Below are 18,653 nucleotides of genomic sequence, written 5' to 3'. Positions count from 1 at the left end.
ATATTTACTTTTTAATACAAGTGATCAAAGTTGCCCTAAGAAAGGTAGAATGACTGAATAAAAATAGCTATAGGAGAAACTGAAAAGATAGGCAAAGACCTACCCTTAAAAACAGCAGAGAAACTCTCCGGAGAGTTTCACCAGACATTGAGGGAAGAGACGATATTTATATAAATTGACCAAGATAATGGAAAAAAGATTAAAAGCCACATGCAAATATTATGAGACAAAGACAGCAACAGATACTATTAAGTTTAAGTGAAACAGGGGTCCCTGGGTGGTGTGGTTGGTTAAGCATTCAACTCTTGGTTTCAGTTCAAGTCATGATCTCAGGGTTGTGAGATCGAGCCGCTGCATTGGGCCCTATGCTCCGCACATGTCTGCTTAAGACTCTCTCTCCCTCTGCCCCTCCCTCCTGCCCTCTCTCTCTAAAATAAATAAATAAGTCTTAAAAAAAAGATTAAGTGAAATAAGCCCTGCAAAGCAAATAAAAGGGTTTTTGGTAAATAAAACAAATCCATAGATCTTAGATATCATGGGCCACAATACAGATTTGAAAGTGGAATGAAAGGTAACTGGGATAAGAAACTGCAATTCAAGAAGCTGTTAAGTGCAGGGTTAAGATTTGAATTTTAGTTTGTTGTACCCAAAGCCTGTGAAATTTCAAGATGTGATTGAATTCAAGTTAAGAAATGATTATTTTCAAAAAAAGAAAGAAATGATTATTTTCTAAAATAAATATGGTTCTTATAAACCTGTTGCAAATGCCTATTTCTTCTTATCTTTAAGGCCTTTTTCTGCCCTTTCAGAAGAAATGGTCTTCAAAGTCACAGCCGGACTCCAGAGCTGATTTACTGGAGATCATGTCATGGCTTCCTCAAAATTCTCTTCTTAGAGAGAACCACATTTGGGGAATTTATTTCTCCAGAATGTGTAAACCAATTATTTCTAGTCTTCCTTAGAGATTTTCTATCTCCATTAACTCACTTGTCATGTTTGGGAAACTTTCCCTTTAACACATGCTCCCTCTTCACAATTTATTCTTAAGCAGAGGAGGTAAGGAGTAATGGACTTTGTGTGATAAGGAATGAAATGGGGAAGGCAGAAAGATGAGCTTTTAGGAACTTGGACCCTACAATTAGAAACAAACCAAGAAATAAGGAATAATGTAAGGACAGCAGACAATTTTATTGGATCTCATTTGACTGCCAGTGTGCATTAACAGGGAAATCTCTACCTAAAAGACCTTATGGAGGCCCAGATTTTCAACTTACTAGAATTTTCTTTTTACATCCTGCTTTCCATTGCCAACCTTAATAGACAGTTCTCTTAGGTTCTTTCAGTTTTTATATTATCATAACTATGAGACTGGTAATAATCACTTCCTAAGATTTTAACAATACCATTTGCAATAACTTACAAAAATGAAAAACCTAGGGATAAATCTAACAAAAAGATGAACAAGACTTCTAGGGAGAAAATCCTTTTTGATTTGATTGTTGAGAGATATTAACAAGGATATAAAAAATGGAGAGTTATACCATGTTCATGAATTGGAAAAGTCAATATTTTAATGATGTCAGTCTCTATCCTTCACTCTCACTCCCAAAATCTACAGATTTAATGCAATCCCACTCCAAATCCCATAGTCTTCTCAGGAGAATTTGATATAGTTTATCACTCTTTTTTTCTTGAGACCTTTCTTCTTCTGTTTTTCTCCTATTTCATTGGCTATTCCTTGTCAACATCTTTTGCTGCCAACGCTTCTACGCAACCTTTAAGATTTGGTACATCCCAGGGTTCAGCCTTAGACCCTTTTCTGTTTTCTATCTGTACTTTCTGCTTACATTGTCTCTTCTAACCCCATGGCTCTAAATGCCACATATATATGATGATTCTCAAATTTTTATCTCTACTCCAACATTGTTCTCTGAGCTCCACTCATATTCCATGGCTTTGTCAACAGTTACACTTAAATGTCAAATAGGAATCTTAATACGTCCAATACAAAACTTTTGCTTCTTGCTACTCCTCTCTCCCATTACACCAACTTGCTCTTTCGCAGTTCCTGGTCCTGGTCAATAGAATCAGTTTATTGCTCAGGCCCAAATCTAGAAGTTGTTCCTGATTCCTCTTTTTCCCACATTCACTACCTCTAATCAATCAGCAAGCTTTTTGGGCACTTCGTACAAAATATATTCCAAATGCAACACTTCTCAACACCTCCACTGCTCCCTGTAAATCCAAAATACCATTGTCTCTCACCAGATTCCTAACTGGTTTCCATGCTTCCACTGTTGTCCAGCCCTTACTGCCAATGGGGTCTGTCTCCAACTGGCCTGGTGGCAGTGAGAACTGTTGAACCCCTTCCAGCCAACTGCCAACCATGCCTCCATTCCATCTGGTTTTCAGGAGGTCAGGCTATCTTTGGCTTCTGGGGTGGAGGTGGGTCCAGAAGGCTCTAGGTTTTCTCCCAATTGTGTGGTAGCCAAGAAAGACGTAGAATGGACCCAACTCTTCCCGTTTTACCCCAAACCAGTCGATATGCTCTGGGGTTTCCTTCTCAGGCTAGGAACAATCTGTTCTGAAATGGGCCTGAACTCCTGTAGAAGCTCGAATGAGTTTAGGGCTTTCCGTATGGAGCCTGGAAGATGAAAAACTGACCCACCCTTCTCACAACCAATTGCCTGTTCTGCTCTTTAACTTTCTCCTCTGGGGTGTTGTACTTAGTTCTGTAAGCTCTGGGGATTACAAAATGTGCCCGAGAGCCTTGGTAAGTCCAGCAGGCTTTTGGGTATTGTACCTGCTGAATCTCAAAGCGATGAAAGAACACCCTTCCTCCAGCCCCGCCCCCAACACCCACCACCTTCCTCCCCGCCACCTGCACCAATCCCCCCGGGGCCCTGTTCTCAGTCCTGGTAGCTCTTGTCATCCGGGATAGGACAGGTCTTTGGGAGAAGCCACGTGATTCCCGAATGCATTTCAGAGCAGCCCTTGAAGAGCCTGCGGGGCTCCCTGCCCACTGCCCATCTGGTTCTGCGGGCCCGGGGTCCCTTCCTGGCTCTGACGATGGCGGAACCGGCAGGAAAGTCATCTGTGCTTGACTGAACGGCCGTCATTCACTCCCCACCTGCTCCTTCCCGGCTGCCGTCTCCTCCAGCCACCTTTCTCTTGGGTCTCCCGGCTGGTCAGCGCCCGTCCCCTTCCCGCGGTCTCCCAGTCGTAGTCCTCCTCTCCGCAGGGTGGCGCCACCGCCGGGTCTGCGAGCAGGCGGGTCGGCCCCGGCCCGGCCTCGGGGGAGGTGTTTCAGCTATGCAGTTCCGGGAAGCCGCCCGCCAACCCGCACTTTTTGGTTTCCCGCCTTGTTTCCTGCTGTTGGTGCCCGGACCCAGTGGGGAACCGGGTTCTCAGACCTGCCAACCCCGAACAAACAAGTACTTCGGGGTTTGGGGGCCGCCCACGAGTTGGGTGCTCATCTGGATAGCGGGAGGAATCGGGCACGCACGACTCCTTGCTCGCCTCGACTCGTCCGCCGCCGCTGCCGCCGACCCAGCCTAAAGCCCATTTCTTGCAGCTGCCGGCTCTGGGGAAGCAAGATCTCTTACCAGGTTTTGGGGAAGGTTGCGAAAGGCGAGCTAAGGTGGCAGTGTGCACAGGTGGCCACAGGGTGGAGCCAACGGCCCGCTGCGGGACGTACTCGGAGCACAACGCCTCCGCGCGCTGCCACAACCAACGAGCCGCTTCTAGTTACTAATTAAATGTAGAAGGGGGTGGGGGGAGGGGTTAGCCCGGTGATGGGTATTAAGGTGGGCACGTTCTGCATTGAGCACTGGGTGTTATACGCAAACAATGAATCATGGAACACTACATCAAAAACTCATGATGTAATGTATGCTGATTAACATAATAAAAAAGGAAAAAAATGTAGGCCTTAAAAAAGTATTCGTGACCGTTAAGAGCTGATTTACGGTAGAATCTACTAACATGTGCCAGTTAGGAACAAAGAAATGGTTGATGAGTATATCTGCAACCAAGTAAAAATGTGTACACGGATTTACAGTATCCGGTACTTTTTTTTTTTTTTTTGGTAAAAATTAACGAAAAGTTCTTCTAAATTGTTCAAGAAAATGTATAACACCAACTTACTTTCTGTACATTCCTTTTACTTGGAGATGTAATGTTGATCTGTTAGAGGTAGAAGAAGTTTCCTCTCTATTCAGGCAGAATATGCAACTGAGAAACACTGAATCATGGGTGAACGAGTTATCAACTCCTTCCTGACCTTTACTTAGAATACTGAAAATGCAGTTACTGAAAATGCAGGGAGACTGCTCTTGGAAGCCACTTGATAATTTCTAGCATGCTTTTTATATATCCGACTACTCCGTGATAGCGTTTGTGCTTTCACAATGTTTCCAGCTTCTTGCCTTATGCTTTCTGTAGAGTTTTACATCCTCTTTGTGGTTGAATGGAGCTAGATAACTAGTTCTGACCAGTGAGGTGGGAGTGTTGTGTGTCACGTCTGGGCTGGAGAATTTAATTCCTGGTATGGGATACTCCATGCTCTCTTTCAGCTCTGGCACAGCTGCCGGCGATGTTCCCGAAAGTGCCACCTTTAGCAGCCTTATTTGACTCTGGTGTAACATGAATGAATGACAAACCTCTGTTGGTTTAAGGTGCTGAGATTTAGGAGTTGCTACCTTAAACGGTAGCCTATTCTTACACAGCCTGATTCACAGATGAATAGATCAGGTGTAGAGCTGTCCGTAAGTTTGTTGCCTAAGATGAGATCAGATGCAGTTATTTGTCAGTATTTCTTACACTCTTTGCCTTGTCTCAGGACTCTTCCTCAAGAGCCAAGCTGTTTTTGCTGCTGTTGGTTCTGTTTAAATAATAATAAAGAAGAGGCAAGGTCTTTACATGAAAATTGTCATAAATTCTGCTTTACCTCTCAAAATATACCAGGATTCAGAACATCTCCACCTGGGCCAACATATTTATTTCTAATTCCTAGCTTTGCCCTTAATACCCATAAATATGAGAGACACAAAAACTTACCTTTGGTCTATAGTGCCTTTGTCTCTGCTACACAGATTTTTTTTATCCTCAGGGCAATAAATCATTCGGGATGGGCAAGAGATATGCCTTTCTTTTGCAAACTGGGTGAAGGGTGAGTGGGAAAGAGCAGGTAGAAAAGCAGAACTAGCTTCAAACATTTACAGCAGGCATGTTCTTAGGCACACACTGTAGTGGAAGACAGTGCATGGAAGTTGAGGATTGGGAGCCTTATTGTCTTAAAACGGTCATTGCCAATGTACCTGCAAGAACATCTTCACATATCCCTGTGGATTCACACACTCCAGGAAGACACGGGTCAGGTGGGTAAAGCAATCCATATATATGACAGTGGGGGGTGGGGGTGACTCTAGAGACATAAAGTCCTGTATGTTTCTTGTTTCACCATAATTGAATAAAATTCTATTGATCAGTTTCTTGATTTCTACAAGTAAAATTAGCAGGCTTGTGTTTTGCTTCCAATGCTAACTAGTGAAATTTGGAATGCTGACCTTAAAATGCAAGTCTTCATTATTCATAAAGTACAATCAGAATACATGAAGAGGGCGCCTGGGTGGCTCAGTCGTTAAGCGTCTGCCTTCGGCTCAGGTTATGATCCCAGGGTCCTGGGATCGAGTCCCACATTGGGCTCCCTGCTCAGCGGGAAGCCTGCTTCTCCCTCTCCCACTCCCCCTGCTTGTGTTCCTGCTCTCGCTGTCTCTCTCTGTCGAATAAATAAAATCTAAAAAAAAAAAAAAGAATACATGAAGATATTCCTTCTCCTTTTCAGATAGAGGGAGAGAGCATTTTGCATCATAAGCCAGCTCAATTTGATAAGGTGTTAAACAAAGGACATTCACAGGAATATCAAGCTTATTCTGTGCAAAATGGAGCCATGTGTGCATATTTCTTACTTACCAATTTCTTTTGTTCTCTGTTAAAAATATGTATGTCCTTAGAAGTGTTATTGGGACAAATGGGTCTTATAAGACTCCAAAGACTTTATAAATTTTGCACTGGCATACAAAACACTCAGACTGGACTCTGGGAGCAGATTTTGGACAGAGTTTGGGGTGCAAGGTGTTTATTAAGGATGAACCCCTGTGAAAGGAAGAGTGAAGAGGTAGGACTGGGCAGTGGAAGAAATCAGACTGCAACGAAAACTTGATAAAGCCTTGACCAACCCACTGAGGAGCTCCGGAGCAAATACTGTTCTCAAGCATGTCCTGCTTTGGGCTGAAATGTCCTGTTCTGTTCAGGCAAGACATGCTAGGTGCTCCAGGAAGGATATGACTTTGGGAGAGCTGTGGGGGAGGGGGGGGGTCTCAGCAGGTGACACTTTGCCTTCTGCTGGGTTTTGCAGTTCCTTCCCTTCTCTCCCTTTGGGCCTCTCTCCCCACTTGGATCCAGTCATTTCTGTGTGTGTTTCCAGTACTGGATGGAATAAAAATAAAGAGGAGTGAGCCCTTAGATAGGTAGAGACAAGTGTCAGGGACAGGGCACCCAACCTCTGTAGGGAAATTGGAGGGCTGGACACCCACCTGGAGAAAGTGTGGGGTGGTACCAGGCCTTGACTAGACCCAGCACCAAGGCTTGGGGAACCAGCAGGTTGGCATCAATTTGGGAGACTCCAAGAACCTATTCCTGTCACAGCTATAGGCCAGAAATAAGGGTAGACTGAAGTGCAAATTGTTCAAATGTTAGAGTAGGCAGTTAGGTTCTAACAGGATACCCGGAGGCCAGCAAAGACGAAGTCATGCCAGCCATTGTGAATGTCAGAGGCCTGGCCCCCAGCACTCCTTAAGAAGCTGGATTGAACCAGGCAGGCCCAAGATGGCAGGTGCCATGACAGGAAACCCCTAGCCAAATAAGGAAGAAAAAGCAAGAAAACCTGCTTCCAGTCCTGCCCCAAATAATGAATATTCCACCCTCTTGTTAACAACTGTTGATAAAAATAGAAACCTGAATCCCCAGGCACAGTCCCCTGCCCCCCTCTTTCCCACTCACATCTCAAGAGTGTACTTTCACTTTAATAAGCTTTCCTGCTAGTGTCCCTCAGCTCATTTGCTGTGCTTGATCCTTGAATTCTTTCTCATGACTAATCTTTGGGACAGGATGGGTCAAGGCCTCAGGGTCTGGGATCTCCCCAGTTTACCCAGCAACACAACTAAGAAATTGATTTAATCACAAAAAGAGGAAAAAAAATTGATTTAACCAAATCAGTTATTTAAGCAGTAAAGTACATGTGAGAAAAAAATTGTGACGAAAATAGAAGAGCAGGTTAAAGGAAGCACAAAAGAGAGTGGGGGAAGGAGGAAGCACTTCATGATGCTTTAGTAATGACTGTCTCCATTCCAGTTCCACCCCAGGTCATGGTATCTGTCTGGCCCCATCTTCTTCTCTTAGAAAGTCCTTTCCCTGAAATTCTATCCACCCTGCTGAGGGTCAGCCCTTTCCTCTGAGTGTGAATGTCACTTCCTGCTTCAGTTCCCAATTCCTCAGGTTAGATTGTTCTACAGATGGTCCCTCTACAAAGGTCTTTGGGCCTCTTTCCTATGTGACTTATTCCCTGCAATTCTCATTTCCATTTTCTCAGTAAGACCAAACATTATGTGCAATTAATGAAACTCCTACCATTATGTATGATCATTTCTTTTAATTCAAGTATTGCAGTCGTAACTGGGGTGCCTGGGTGGCTCAGAAGGTTAAGCCTCCAACTCTTGGTTTTGGCTCAGGTCATGGTCTCATGGGTCATGAGATAGAACTCTGCATCGGGCTCTGCGCTTAGCTGGCAGTCGGCTTGAAGATTCTCTCCTGCCCCTCCCCCACTCATGCTCACGCTCTCAAATTGTTTTTTAAATGTTGGAGTTGTACTACTGCGATATAATTGCTGTACTTTATTCTGAAAGAGCGAACATTCTCGTTGTCCACAGACTAGGAAAGCAGTGGGCTAAGGTGCACTGCTCTTCCATCTACCTCACAGTACTGAGTTGCTTTAAGAGCATTAGGTGGTGGATGTTAAAGGCGAGCCCTGCCATGTGGAACCAGGACAGAGGTTAGGCTGGGAAGTATCTTTGTTTGGCAGATAAGCTACACTGTTTTAAAAAACCAAATCTAGGGCACCTGGGTGGCTCAGTTGGGCGACTGCCTTCAGCTCAGGTCATGATCCTGGAGTCTCAGGATCGAGTCCCACATCGGGCTCCCTGCTCGGCTGGGAGTCTGCTTCTCCCTCTGATCCTCCTCCCTCTCATGCTCTCTGTCTCTCATTCTTTCTCTCTCAAATAAATAAATAAAATCTTAAAAAAAATAAATATTAAAAAAACAATCTAGAATTCGTTACTAGGTTTGTTTATACCCCTTTTGGTTTTTTCTAAGCTTTAATAAAGTCTTTTCACATGTTTCAGTTTTATTTCAGCTGTGTTCTAGACAGCAGAAAAATATTTTGCCTCCAAATGAGAGCCCAAGTGGGAGAGTAGCATTATCTTTTGGGGGGGGTGAGGGGCAGAAGGAGAGGGAGAGAGAGAATCTTAAGCAGGCTCCATGCCCAGTGCAAAGCCTGATGCGGGGCTCAGTCTCAGGACCCTGAGATTATGAACTGAGCTGAGTCAACACTTAACCAACTGAGCCACCCAGGTGCCCCGAGAGTAGCATTATCTTTTTAGTTAATCCAGAAAATCAGAAGGGGAGAGTAAATCTCTGGAGGTAAGAGCGGGGGCCTTATGATGTCACTGCCCCTCCCCAGCTGAAGCTCCTTAGGTCTGGGTCTGGGTTTCATTTATTAAGGAAAGCCCCAGTTACATTCTGTCTTCCTGTGGGGCGGGGGAGTGGGATAGGCAAGCAGGACCCCTGGTGTCTCTGAACACAGGTTATGAGAAAGCCTCATATGAAAGGGCAAAAATCATGCCCCCATGTGTCCTGGTGAGGGACTGCCGTGGATCTCTCCAAGCTGCGTGGATGCATTCCTTGCTCGTGGGCTGAAGAGAGAAGCCACCAAATAACCACGCTAACTCCAAGGACGTGTCTGTGCTCCACCCATAGTCTCTCAGGAGCCATCTATCTGTAAGTTACCTTTCCTGCTTTTGGGTCTACATGCTTTTCTCTTGTATCCCTGGTATTCATTCTCTCTTTTTCTGCCTCCTCCTCACCCTCATTCTGTCTCTTTTCTATCTTAATCTCTTGTACATATGCACACACTTACCTTTTCACCCTGTCCCTAGAAATAATATTATTGCTCAAACTACATAGGATAATCAGGTTAGACTGGACTTAAAAGTTTTTAAAGATTTCTTTAGAGTAGGTCTCACTTCAGATCATCCCTGATGACCCAGTTTCCAAGTTTATCTCCACTGAAGTCAGCTCATTTGTTTGCTTTATTTCAGAGTTAATCAGATATCTGTCATGAGACTCATAGTTCTAATGTGTTTAAACTTTCAGATGTTTGCACCCCAGTGCTTGCACAGAGAAGAAGGCAAGGGACTGTCTAGATCCGTGGTGGGCACCTGCTGGGCTGCTGCAGCCCTCCCTCCAGGGGCTTCTGGTATGTCCTTTCTTGCAGCTGCTGTTGTTCATGACGTTATGGCTCTTTTAAATACCTCTCTTTTTGAAGGTGGGAATTTACTCTTTTCTCATGACCAGAGTCCAAAGAGATTTCTAAATTCCACTTTTTCTTTCTTCGCAGTTCCTTATATATAATCATACAGTGAATGGTGTCCACCAAAAATAGCATTCCCACTGCCAGATAGAAAAGGATGTGAAACCAAACAAGAGTTTGTGTCTGAAGGCCTGAAAAAGAAAAATGACAAGGAGAAGAAATGCTAGTTAGAGCGCAGAGGGACCTGGCTGGGTTATATTTGGGAGGGAAGGCTGGCTGACATGTGGTGTGCCTGTCCCCCCAGTGGAGACACTGGTAATTTCAGGGGGCATGTGGTGTACAGACCCGGGGCAGGCTCCTCGTAAGAGATTAACTGCCAAGGGCCCTCTCAGTGGATGAACTTCCTAGTTTCAGGCATAAAGCCTATTTCTATGTCATTTGATGCTTGAAATGAATTTGGGTTGAAGATAAACTTTCTTCCCAGAGAGTCTTTGTTTTGGAGCTCACAGTCTCTCTACCTCAGCCAGATCCACACTTGGGTAGGTATTTACATGCAATCCACAAAATCCCGACCTCACCAATCTACCATGTGAGCTCCTTGAAATAAGAACTGCACCCCAATGTCTTCATATCCCCACACCCATAACAATAGATGGGAGGAACTCAATATATTGTTGATTAGATGTGGGGGGTAGGGAGGAGGAGCGAGGGGAAAAGAAAGAGGAGAGAAAATAGGAAATGAAAAAGGAAGGAAATAAAGGGAGAAAGGAAAGGAAATTTAATGAAGTTCATGAGAATAGTGAAGTTACGAATCAAGAGTGAAAAGCCTGTTCATGGGTTTTTCCTGGCTGGGCCATAAAATCCCCGTAAACAAACCTCAGCCCCAAAGGAGAAAAGGGAGCATCTTCTCCTTGTGCCTTCTCCTGTCAGTTCCCCTCATTCTCACCAAGCACTTGAAGCTCCAACTCAGGGCTGCGCTTGATGACATTGCCATCTTCCGTGGTTGCCTCGCACCAGTATAACCCTGAATCTTCTCTCTTAAAAGTTAGTATCTGGTATTCAGAGGATGTGTTTCTGCTCAGCAGGGTCTTGCTGCCCATGTAGAAGGAGAAGTAAAGCTGCAAACCAGGTCTCTGTAGGAGCAACTTTGTTTCACAGCTCAGGTTGACCAGATGCCCCTCCAGGATGGGCGATGACAAAGATGCTTTTAGCACTGGGGCTGGAAATAGCTCTAAAGAAAAATTTGATGGGGACAGGGTTGCCTGCTTCAGTGTCAAGATTCTTTTTACAGAAAGGTATACCCCCTTCCTCCTTGGGAAACCTGCCCCTAGAGAATGCATCCATAAGACAATTTTTCCCACTTCCAGCAGAGAGGCAATCTTGGAGTTTCCTCACAGATACTCTTATAATTACCAGCTTCCTCATTTCCTACAGTAGAGAATACCTCCACACGGTCCATGCTTCCCTGAATAGCCATGTTATTGATTATGCGGCCATGCCTTTAGGTAATGGTCCACCAGGAATGGATACAGACCCACATGCTAGCCAGGTCAGTGACTCATTACTTGTGTTACTGCCTCAAAAGATAATTTGGGACAATCCTCTCTTTCCCATAGGAATGAATTCTTTTTCAGATAGAAAAAAGTTGCTAGTAGTTATGAGTACTAAGATGAAAGAACCACAATCAGGCCCACATGCAAGCTAGAACAGAGAAAGCTGCTGTAGTTAGCAGATGTTCAGAGAGAAGTACAACCAGAGAGGCCACATTGCCTCGAGAGATAGCAGAAAGTATAATCAAGTCCTAATGTCTTCATGGCTTCTGTTTCTATAGAGCTTTTTATGAGATTCCATTGAGTTATTTTCTAATAACTCTTCTACCTCCCTTGAGTGAATCTCTAGTCCTTGCAACTAAAATAAAATTGATGAAATAGATCCTCACTATGCCCTGGCCTTCATGTTAGCTCCTGGGGTTACTGATGAGGCATTGTGGTTTACTGGAAAGAGCAACAGACTGAGGCCCAGCCACTAGTCATTGCATGGGCTTCAGTGAGACTGCTACCTCTCCGGAACTTAAGTCTTCACTTGCAAACTTAAGTAATGATTTGTGATGGTCCTTAAAACTACAGCTCTATGACTATTCAGATACATACCTTTTACAGTGATAGATACTCCTGCTGATTCATAGCGTTGCCTTCCCTTGCCGGAGCAGTGATAGATGCCATTGTGACTCAGGTTGGTTTTCAGAATGGTGACTTCAGAATTCTGAGAAGAAAACCTAAAGACCTTGCCATTTTGGTAGAAAAGCACATTGTACACCAGCTTATTCTTCCATCCATGACACCTCAAGGTCAGAGGTTCCCCTTCTGTGATGACTCTGCTAGAGACCTGGAGCAGTAACCAATCTGGAAAATATAGACCCAAAATGTATATATATAGTAGCAGAGGTACAAGGAGGCTGGAACTGGGCCCTGGTGGGGGGAGGGGGGTTCTCATCTTTTTCTCTTTACAATATTCTAACCTAAGAGCTCTGCTGAATTTGAGGCCTGTCGCCCATCCCTCAATTAGCTTTGCTGGGAAGAAGAGTAGTCTTTACCAGCAGCCATGCACACAGCCCCTTCTTGTAAGACTTCCCTTTCCAGATTTCAGAAGTTGGTTGGGAGAAAAACAGTTTACCGTATTACTGGTAGGCAATATTCTAAGATGACCGCAGTGATTCACACCCTTGTGTAATCCCCTTGAGTGTGCGTAGAACCTGAGACTTGCTTCTAATCAACAGGATATGACAAAGGTTATGGGATGTCTCTGTCATGATGATGTTACATTATATGAGTCTGTCTTAGCCTGAAAGAGTCTCCCACTGGCCTTGAAGAAGTGAGCCACTATGTTGGGAGAGGGCTCTATGGCAGGGCCTGCCTCCGGGAGCCGAGATTGGCCTCCAACTGACAGCCAGCAAAAAGGCAGGGACCTCAGGCCTACAACATAAGGAACTGAATTCTGAATTCTGCCAATGACCACGTGAGCTTGGAAGAACTGAAGGAAGGAACACAGCCCAGTCATACCTGATTTCGGCCCCTGTGGAGCACCCAGCTAAGCTATGCTGAGACTCCTGACCCATGGAAGATAATAAATATATGTTGTTTTAAGTTGCTGTGTTTGTGGTAATTGTTACACAGAAATAAAAAACAAATACACTCCAACTCCTAAGTTGTTAATGAGATCCCACATACTAAGACAAACACACAGAATAGCAAACATCTGCAAATGGTATGTGCTTCTAAATTGATAGAATATACATACATGTGAAGATGAGTGATCTAGCTGGTAAAAATGAGCTCCAAGTCCAAGGGGCCCTCCCTTTAGATGTACACCTCTATACATAACTAAAAATGCTTCCTTTTTCTTTCCCTGGGGCAGTGGGTTGGGCTAAATGAGGATGAGGTTCTTAAAGGACAAAAGAGAAGGGACAGTAGTGCTTTTGAGTTGATTTTGTAGGTATAGGATGCTTAGCTTAGAGAAAATTCACATACTTACCAAACATACCTGCAACAGTTACAAATACCGAGTACATACTCGGCCACATGCAATTTTCAACAAATAACTAAAGAACTGATACCATATTTAACATAAATTCTGACCAAAATGCCATAAAATTAGAAATCAGTAACAAAAAGCCACCTTCCTAAAACACTTCTAAATAATTCATGAGAAAAAAAATACATACTAATGAAAATTAAAAATATTTAGCCTTAAATGATAGTGGGAGTATTATATATCAAAAATTGTAGGATGCAGCTTTTAGCAAACATTACTAATTTCCTACTCAAAAGCCATTCTCTCCATCTTCATCACCTTGGAGCAGGATGGGGACGCTCATTCTAAGCCATATGATTAGGACTTAGGTCCTCAAACCAGCTGTAGTTTTGTGGTCTCAGCAAACACAGATTTAACTGAAGTGACTGAGAGCTAGTGTAACTGCAGTTGAATCCTCCACTGCTGGTTAACAATGGCAAAACTTTTTTTTTTTAAGATTTTATTTATTTATTTGACAGCGTGTGAGCAAGCACAAGCAGGGGGAGTGGCAGGCAGAGAGAGGGAGAAACAGGATCCCCAGGGAGCAGAGAGCCTGACTCGGGGCTCAATCCCAGGACCCAATCCCAGCACCTGGGGAGCATGACCTGAGTTGAAGGCAGACAACCAACTGAGTCACCCAGGCATCCCTGTGGCAAAACATTTTTAAATAAGGGCATAGAGAGCAGCAACCCAAAAACCTGATGTATTATACTACAGTAAATGTAAGCTCTTCTTTCACTGAAAAAAGAAAACAGCATAGATAACGAAAAGACAAGCCACAGAGTGGAAGATATTTGCAACACTTGAAAAGGACTCATGTCCAAAATATAGAGCTCCTACAATTCGATAAGGAAAGACAACAATAAAGAAAAACTGGCAAAAAACCTAGACAGGTACTTTACAAAAGAGGATATCCAAATAGGCAATAAATGTGAAAAATGCTTAATGTCGTCTTTAGGAAAATGCAAATTAAAGCTATGTGATAACTATTGCACATGCATCGGAATGGCGAAACTGAAAAATATAGAAACCGAGTGGTTAAAAAAAAAAGGAACCACCAAGTATTGATGGGGATGAAAAGGAACCAGAACTCTCACACTCCACTGATGTGAGTGTAATGTGGCATAACCACTTTGAAAAACTAAAGCTGAACAAATATATGCACATTTTGTGACCCAGCAATTCCACTCCTAGGCATATTCCAACACATATCTGTGCATATGTGCACCAAAAAACGTATAAAAATGTTCACAGTGGGGACACCTAGCTGGCTCAGCTGCTGGAGTGCGACTCTTGATCCTGAGGTGTGAGTTTGAGCCCCATGTTGGATGTAGAGATTACTTAAAAAAATAAAATCTTTAAAAAAAATGTTCACAGTGGTACTATTTATAAGAGGCTCAAAATAGAGGGGTCCCTGGGTGGCTCAGTTGGTTAAGCATCTGACTCAATTTTGGCTCAGGTTGTGATCTCGCTGTCCTGAGGATGGCGCCCCACGACAGGCTCTGTACTCAGCGTGGAGTGTGAGATTTTCTCCCCCTCTCTCTCTACCTCTCCCTCTCATTCTTTCTCAAATAAATAAATCTTTTTTAAAAATGTAAAATATATTATTCTCAATACATCATCAATGCTGAGTCTTCTAGAGTCTGTGCAGGGGCAAAGAAAATGGCCTCTTCCCAGCCCTGCTTCGTTTTTTGTCACTTGAACCATAAAACACTTCTGCTTCTGCTTGAACTACACAAAGTCTCTTGTTAAAACAGTTCTGTCTGGGGGGCAGTCAGTTAAGCCTCTGCCTTTGGCTCAGTCAGGATCCTGGGGTCCTGGGGTTGCACCGGGGTCTGGCTCCCTGCTCAGTGGGGAGGCTCCTTCTCATTCTCCCTCTGCCCCTTTCCCCCCTTGTGCTCATGCCTGCGCACTCTCTCTCCCTCTCAAACAAACAAACAAACAAACAATTCTGACAGCTCCCCTCTCATCTGTAGCCTAGGATCTGATTCCCAGAAATCTAAGAGACTAATAAGGAATGCCTAGCATTTCCTCTGACATTCTCAATATTTCCTTGGCTAAAACACATTTCCTCCAAAAGCAACCTAGTCCATACAAATCTAATTCTGCCTCCAGCCTGGATTAACTTTTACATGATCAATTACAATGGAGTTTTAACTTACTGCTTTTGAATAACTAAATAACACATTTGAATGATTTGTATTGAATAATGAAACATTTTACCCTAAAAAGTATTGCAGTTTTCATTTCTTGACAAATAGAAACCTTTTACAGATTTAAGTGGATAGTGGGTTTTCCCCCCTTCTGTTCATGAGTTTAAAATGCTTAGTCTCACAGTAATTTCATGTCCAGAATATTATCTTACAGATATATTATGAAATGTGCCCCAGACTATACATATAGAGATGTCTATTGCAGCATTGCTTGTAAAAATAAAAAAACTGGGGTGCCTGGGTGGCTCAGATGGTTAAGCGTCTGCCTTCAGCTCAGGTCATGATCCCGGGGTCATGATCCTGGGGTCATGGAATCGAGTCCCACATCGCCTGCTTCTCCCTCTGCCTGCCGCTCCCCCTGCTTGTACTCTCTCTCTCTCTAATAAAAAATAAAAAATCTTAAAAAAACAATAACTGGAAATACACTACAAGTTTACAAATAGGGAGAATGATTAAATCAGTTATAGCACAGCCATATGGCAGACATTTGAAAGTTCATAGTAGATGTCTATTGATTTAAACAGACCTCCAAGGTATTTTAAGTGATAAAAGCAAGGTGTAGAACAGTATATAGAGTATTCTACCAACCACTTTTTTTTTAAGTTCATATGTATATTAACAGTTTTATTTCTACAGCAGGTGACCATGGGACTAGGGGCTTGCAGTGGAAGAGAGACTTCATTGTTCATCATTGCACGTTTCTCTGAATTCTTATTTACTATGTGCAGGCATAACTTTTTTCAACAAAATTAGATCGTTTTTGTTTTTTTTAAAGATTTTATTTATTTATTTGAGAGAGGGTGAGTGAGAGAGAGCATGAGCAGGCAGAGTGAGAGGCAGAGGGAGAAGCAGGCTCCCCACTGAGCAGGGAGCCCAATGCGGGGCTCAATTCCAGGACCCTGAGATCATGACCTGAGCCGAAGTCAGGCACTTAACTGACTGAGCGATCCAGGTGCCCCCAAATTAGATCATTTTAAATAATAAAATCTTAGGGTCTGAGTTTTACACTAGATCCCCTGCTCACAGCTGTCCCAGTTGGGGTGCTGTTGGGGCACAGTTTAAGGACCCTAATGTGATATTCTGAGTATCTTGACTTAATTTCACCTAGTAGGCACATAGAGCTGAGACTCATACTCCAATAAACGAAAACACACATATCTGGCATGCAGAAAGGAGAAAACACAAAGGAAGACCTTGTGATTTCCAACTCTCCTGGAGAGAGTATGCTCCATGCCATACTTACCTCTGTGGACTTCCAGCTGTACTGGGTCACTTGGCCCTGAGAGACCTGTCTGGCACCTGTATTCACCATTGTCATTGACACTGGCAGCAGCGATTCTGTGTCTGGGGGTCAAGGTCTGAATGGCTGTGCCATTGAGAAACCACTGTGTAGAGGTGTCCTCAGGTAAATGGGGTCCCTCACACCATAAGTTTACATTTTCCTCTTGGAATACACTGACCCATGGCGGCTGCAAGGTGATCACTGCCTTTGCAAGGTCTGTTTGGGGGATTAAGAAAAAAAAAAAACAAGTAATAAAAGGAAGGTCTGAGCAACTGGTAAGGTTTTGTGGATAGCACAAGGTAAAAATATATATTTAGATGAGACTGAAAAATAATCAAGTGGGAACCTATAAAAACTAGCTACTGAGAGCATCCAGACCCCATGCAGAGAGCTCTGTTCATGTTATTAAATCTACGTCTGGATGTTGGAGATTTGGGGTTCCTAAGAAACAAATGACTAATTTAGTTTTCACTGTTGGTAAACAAAGAAGCAGGGTTTTAAACCAAGGCAAGTTGACTGGAGCTGGCTCTCTTACCTGCTGTGCAATACTGTCATTTAGGGTTAAACTCAGGCCTTAATTAGCATCTGCACTGGAAACCAAGACTCAAACTCCTCACTTTGAAACCTTCAGTACTTGCTTGGTTCTCTCTGAGGAGAAAAAAAGTACTCGGCTTTCTTCTAAAGGGGACTGGCTCAAGAAATGTTAGAAAACCCAGCAGAGCTACGTCTATGGTTTTGCAATTCTGGCCTTTTCCCGTTATTATATACACGTAGGCATTTAGTCCTGAGTCAGGGCTTTTTCAGGAAACCTTAGAGAGAACCCTTAAAAACCAGGATTTTATCAAAATCATACTCTGAATATAGGGGACTTTACATAATTTATAAATCTTTCTTGTTTCTATCCTCTCCCTATACTCTCTTCTTCAGGATAACAAAACTCACCCTTTAGAAGAAGGAATGTGGCAGAGGAAGAGAAACTGAGTTAAAGATTACTCACCGGTTTGCGCACCAACTGGAACTGTAAAAGACCAAAGAATAGAGGCATAAGTTGGTCACTGGGAGATGACAAGGAAGGGAATCGAGGAGTCCAAACTAATATAGACTCTGAGGGGCCAGCTTAGTCTCCTGAGTCTCTCTCTACCCCATTTCCAAATCAGGTACTAATGGTACGAACAGTCTATAGATGGTTATTGATAAGGCTTTATTTTGATATGGTGCTTCCAGGCTAAATATTAACCACTAAGTCTCTCTTCCTATGCTTTTGATATAATGAGCATGAATAAACCGTGGAAGCACAGATACAGTTGTCCCCATATTCATGAGTTCTAGCCTAGGATACCAAAGGAAGACAAAAAGTCTTCTTGAGTCCCCATAGCCAGAGCCAGTACCCTTCTAGCTATCCCCGCTAAGCCCAACTTACCCCAAAGGAGCAGAGCTGTCAAAAGCCACATGTTATCTCCAAGCTGATGGGAGTATTGTAGTCTGTAACATGAAAGATTCTGAAGAGTTTCTGCTGGAGGCTCTGGAGCCGAAATTAGAAAAGAGGAAGGAAATTGCCTCTTCTAACCACTACCATCATTCTCCTTTTTTGGGAAATACATCCTTAATTCTTAAAGCATTCTCTCCCCATTCTCAAACTACTTAGCATGTCTTCCCTAGTTTGAAACTCTGGGTTTGGGGCTTATGAAACTCTCAGAATTCAAGGGAAAGACTAAAGTTTTTATTGATATTCTATTCTAACTGTATTCTCCCTTTACTAATTCTGTTTCTTGGGGCTAAAATATGGCAAATCCTCATTTCTAAAATTGGTTCAAAGCCTGGCCAATGCCTCTAAAATTTTATCATTTGAATCCAGATTACTCTATATCAATCTCTACATGACATGTGAGGAATAACTCATTTATAAGAGTTCCCCTACTACAATGAGGCCTCTATTCCTCTG

At 43.3% G+C, this 18,653-nt stretch overlaps 1 protein-coding gene and 1 long non-coding RNA gene across 2 annotated transcripts; one reads left to right on the top strand and one right to left on the bottom strand.

Moving 5' to 3' along the window:
* Nucleotides 1-1,224: 1,224 nt before the first annotated feature.
* LOC113931171 lies at nucleotides 1,225-9,611 on the top strand. Its single transcript, XR_003522701.2, has 3 exons — nucleotides 1,225-5,378; nucleotides 8,921-9,114; nucleotides 9,490-9,611. It is a non-coding gene; the product is annotated as an uncharacterized LOC113931171 (long non-coding RNA).
* On the bottom strand, nucleotides 9,408-18,233 carry FCGR1A (Fc fragment of IgG receptor Ia). The gene is made up of 6 exons (XM_027608902.1): nucleotides 18,132-18,233; nucleotides 17,709-17,729; nucleotides 16,673-16,927; nucleotides 11,797-12,048; nucleotides 10,593-10,877; nucleotides 9,408-9,837 (listed from the first exon to the last, which is right to left on the bottom strand). Exons 1-6 carry the CDS (start codon nucleotides 18,160-18,162, stop codon nucleotides 9,629-9,631), a joined length of 1,053 nt encoding a protein of 350 aa, XP_027464703.1. The 5' UTR covers nucleotides 18,163-18,233; the 3' UTR covers nucleotides 9,408-9,628.
* Nucleotides 18,234-18,653: the final 420 nt, after the last annotated feature.

The sequence above is a fragment of the Zalophus californianus genome, chromosome 4 (assembly GCF_009762305.2).
Source record: "Zalophus californianus isolate mZalCal1 chromosome 4, mZalCal1.pri.v2, whole genome shotgun sequence".
In the NCBI taxonomy this organism is placed as follows: Eukaryota; Metazoa; Chordata; class Mammalia; order Carnivora; family Otariidae; genus Zalophus; species Zalophus californianus.
The sequence above is the reverse complement of the archived record's forward strand: the minus strand, read 5'-3'. Positions and strand labels throughout refer to the sequence as shown.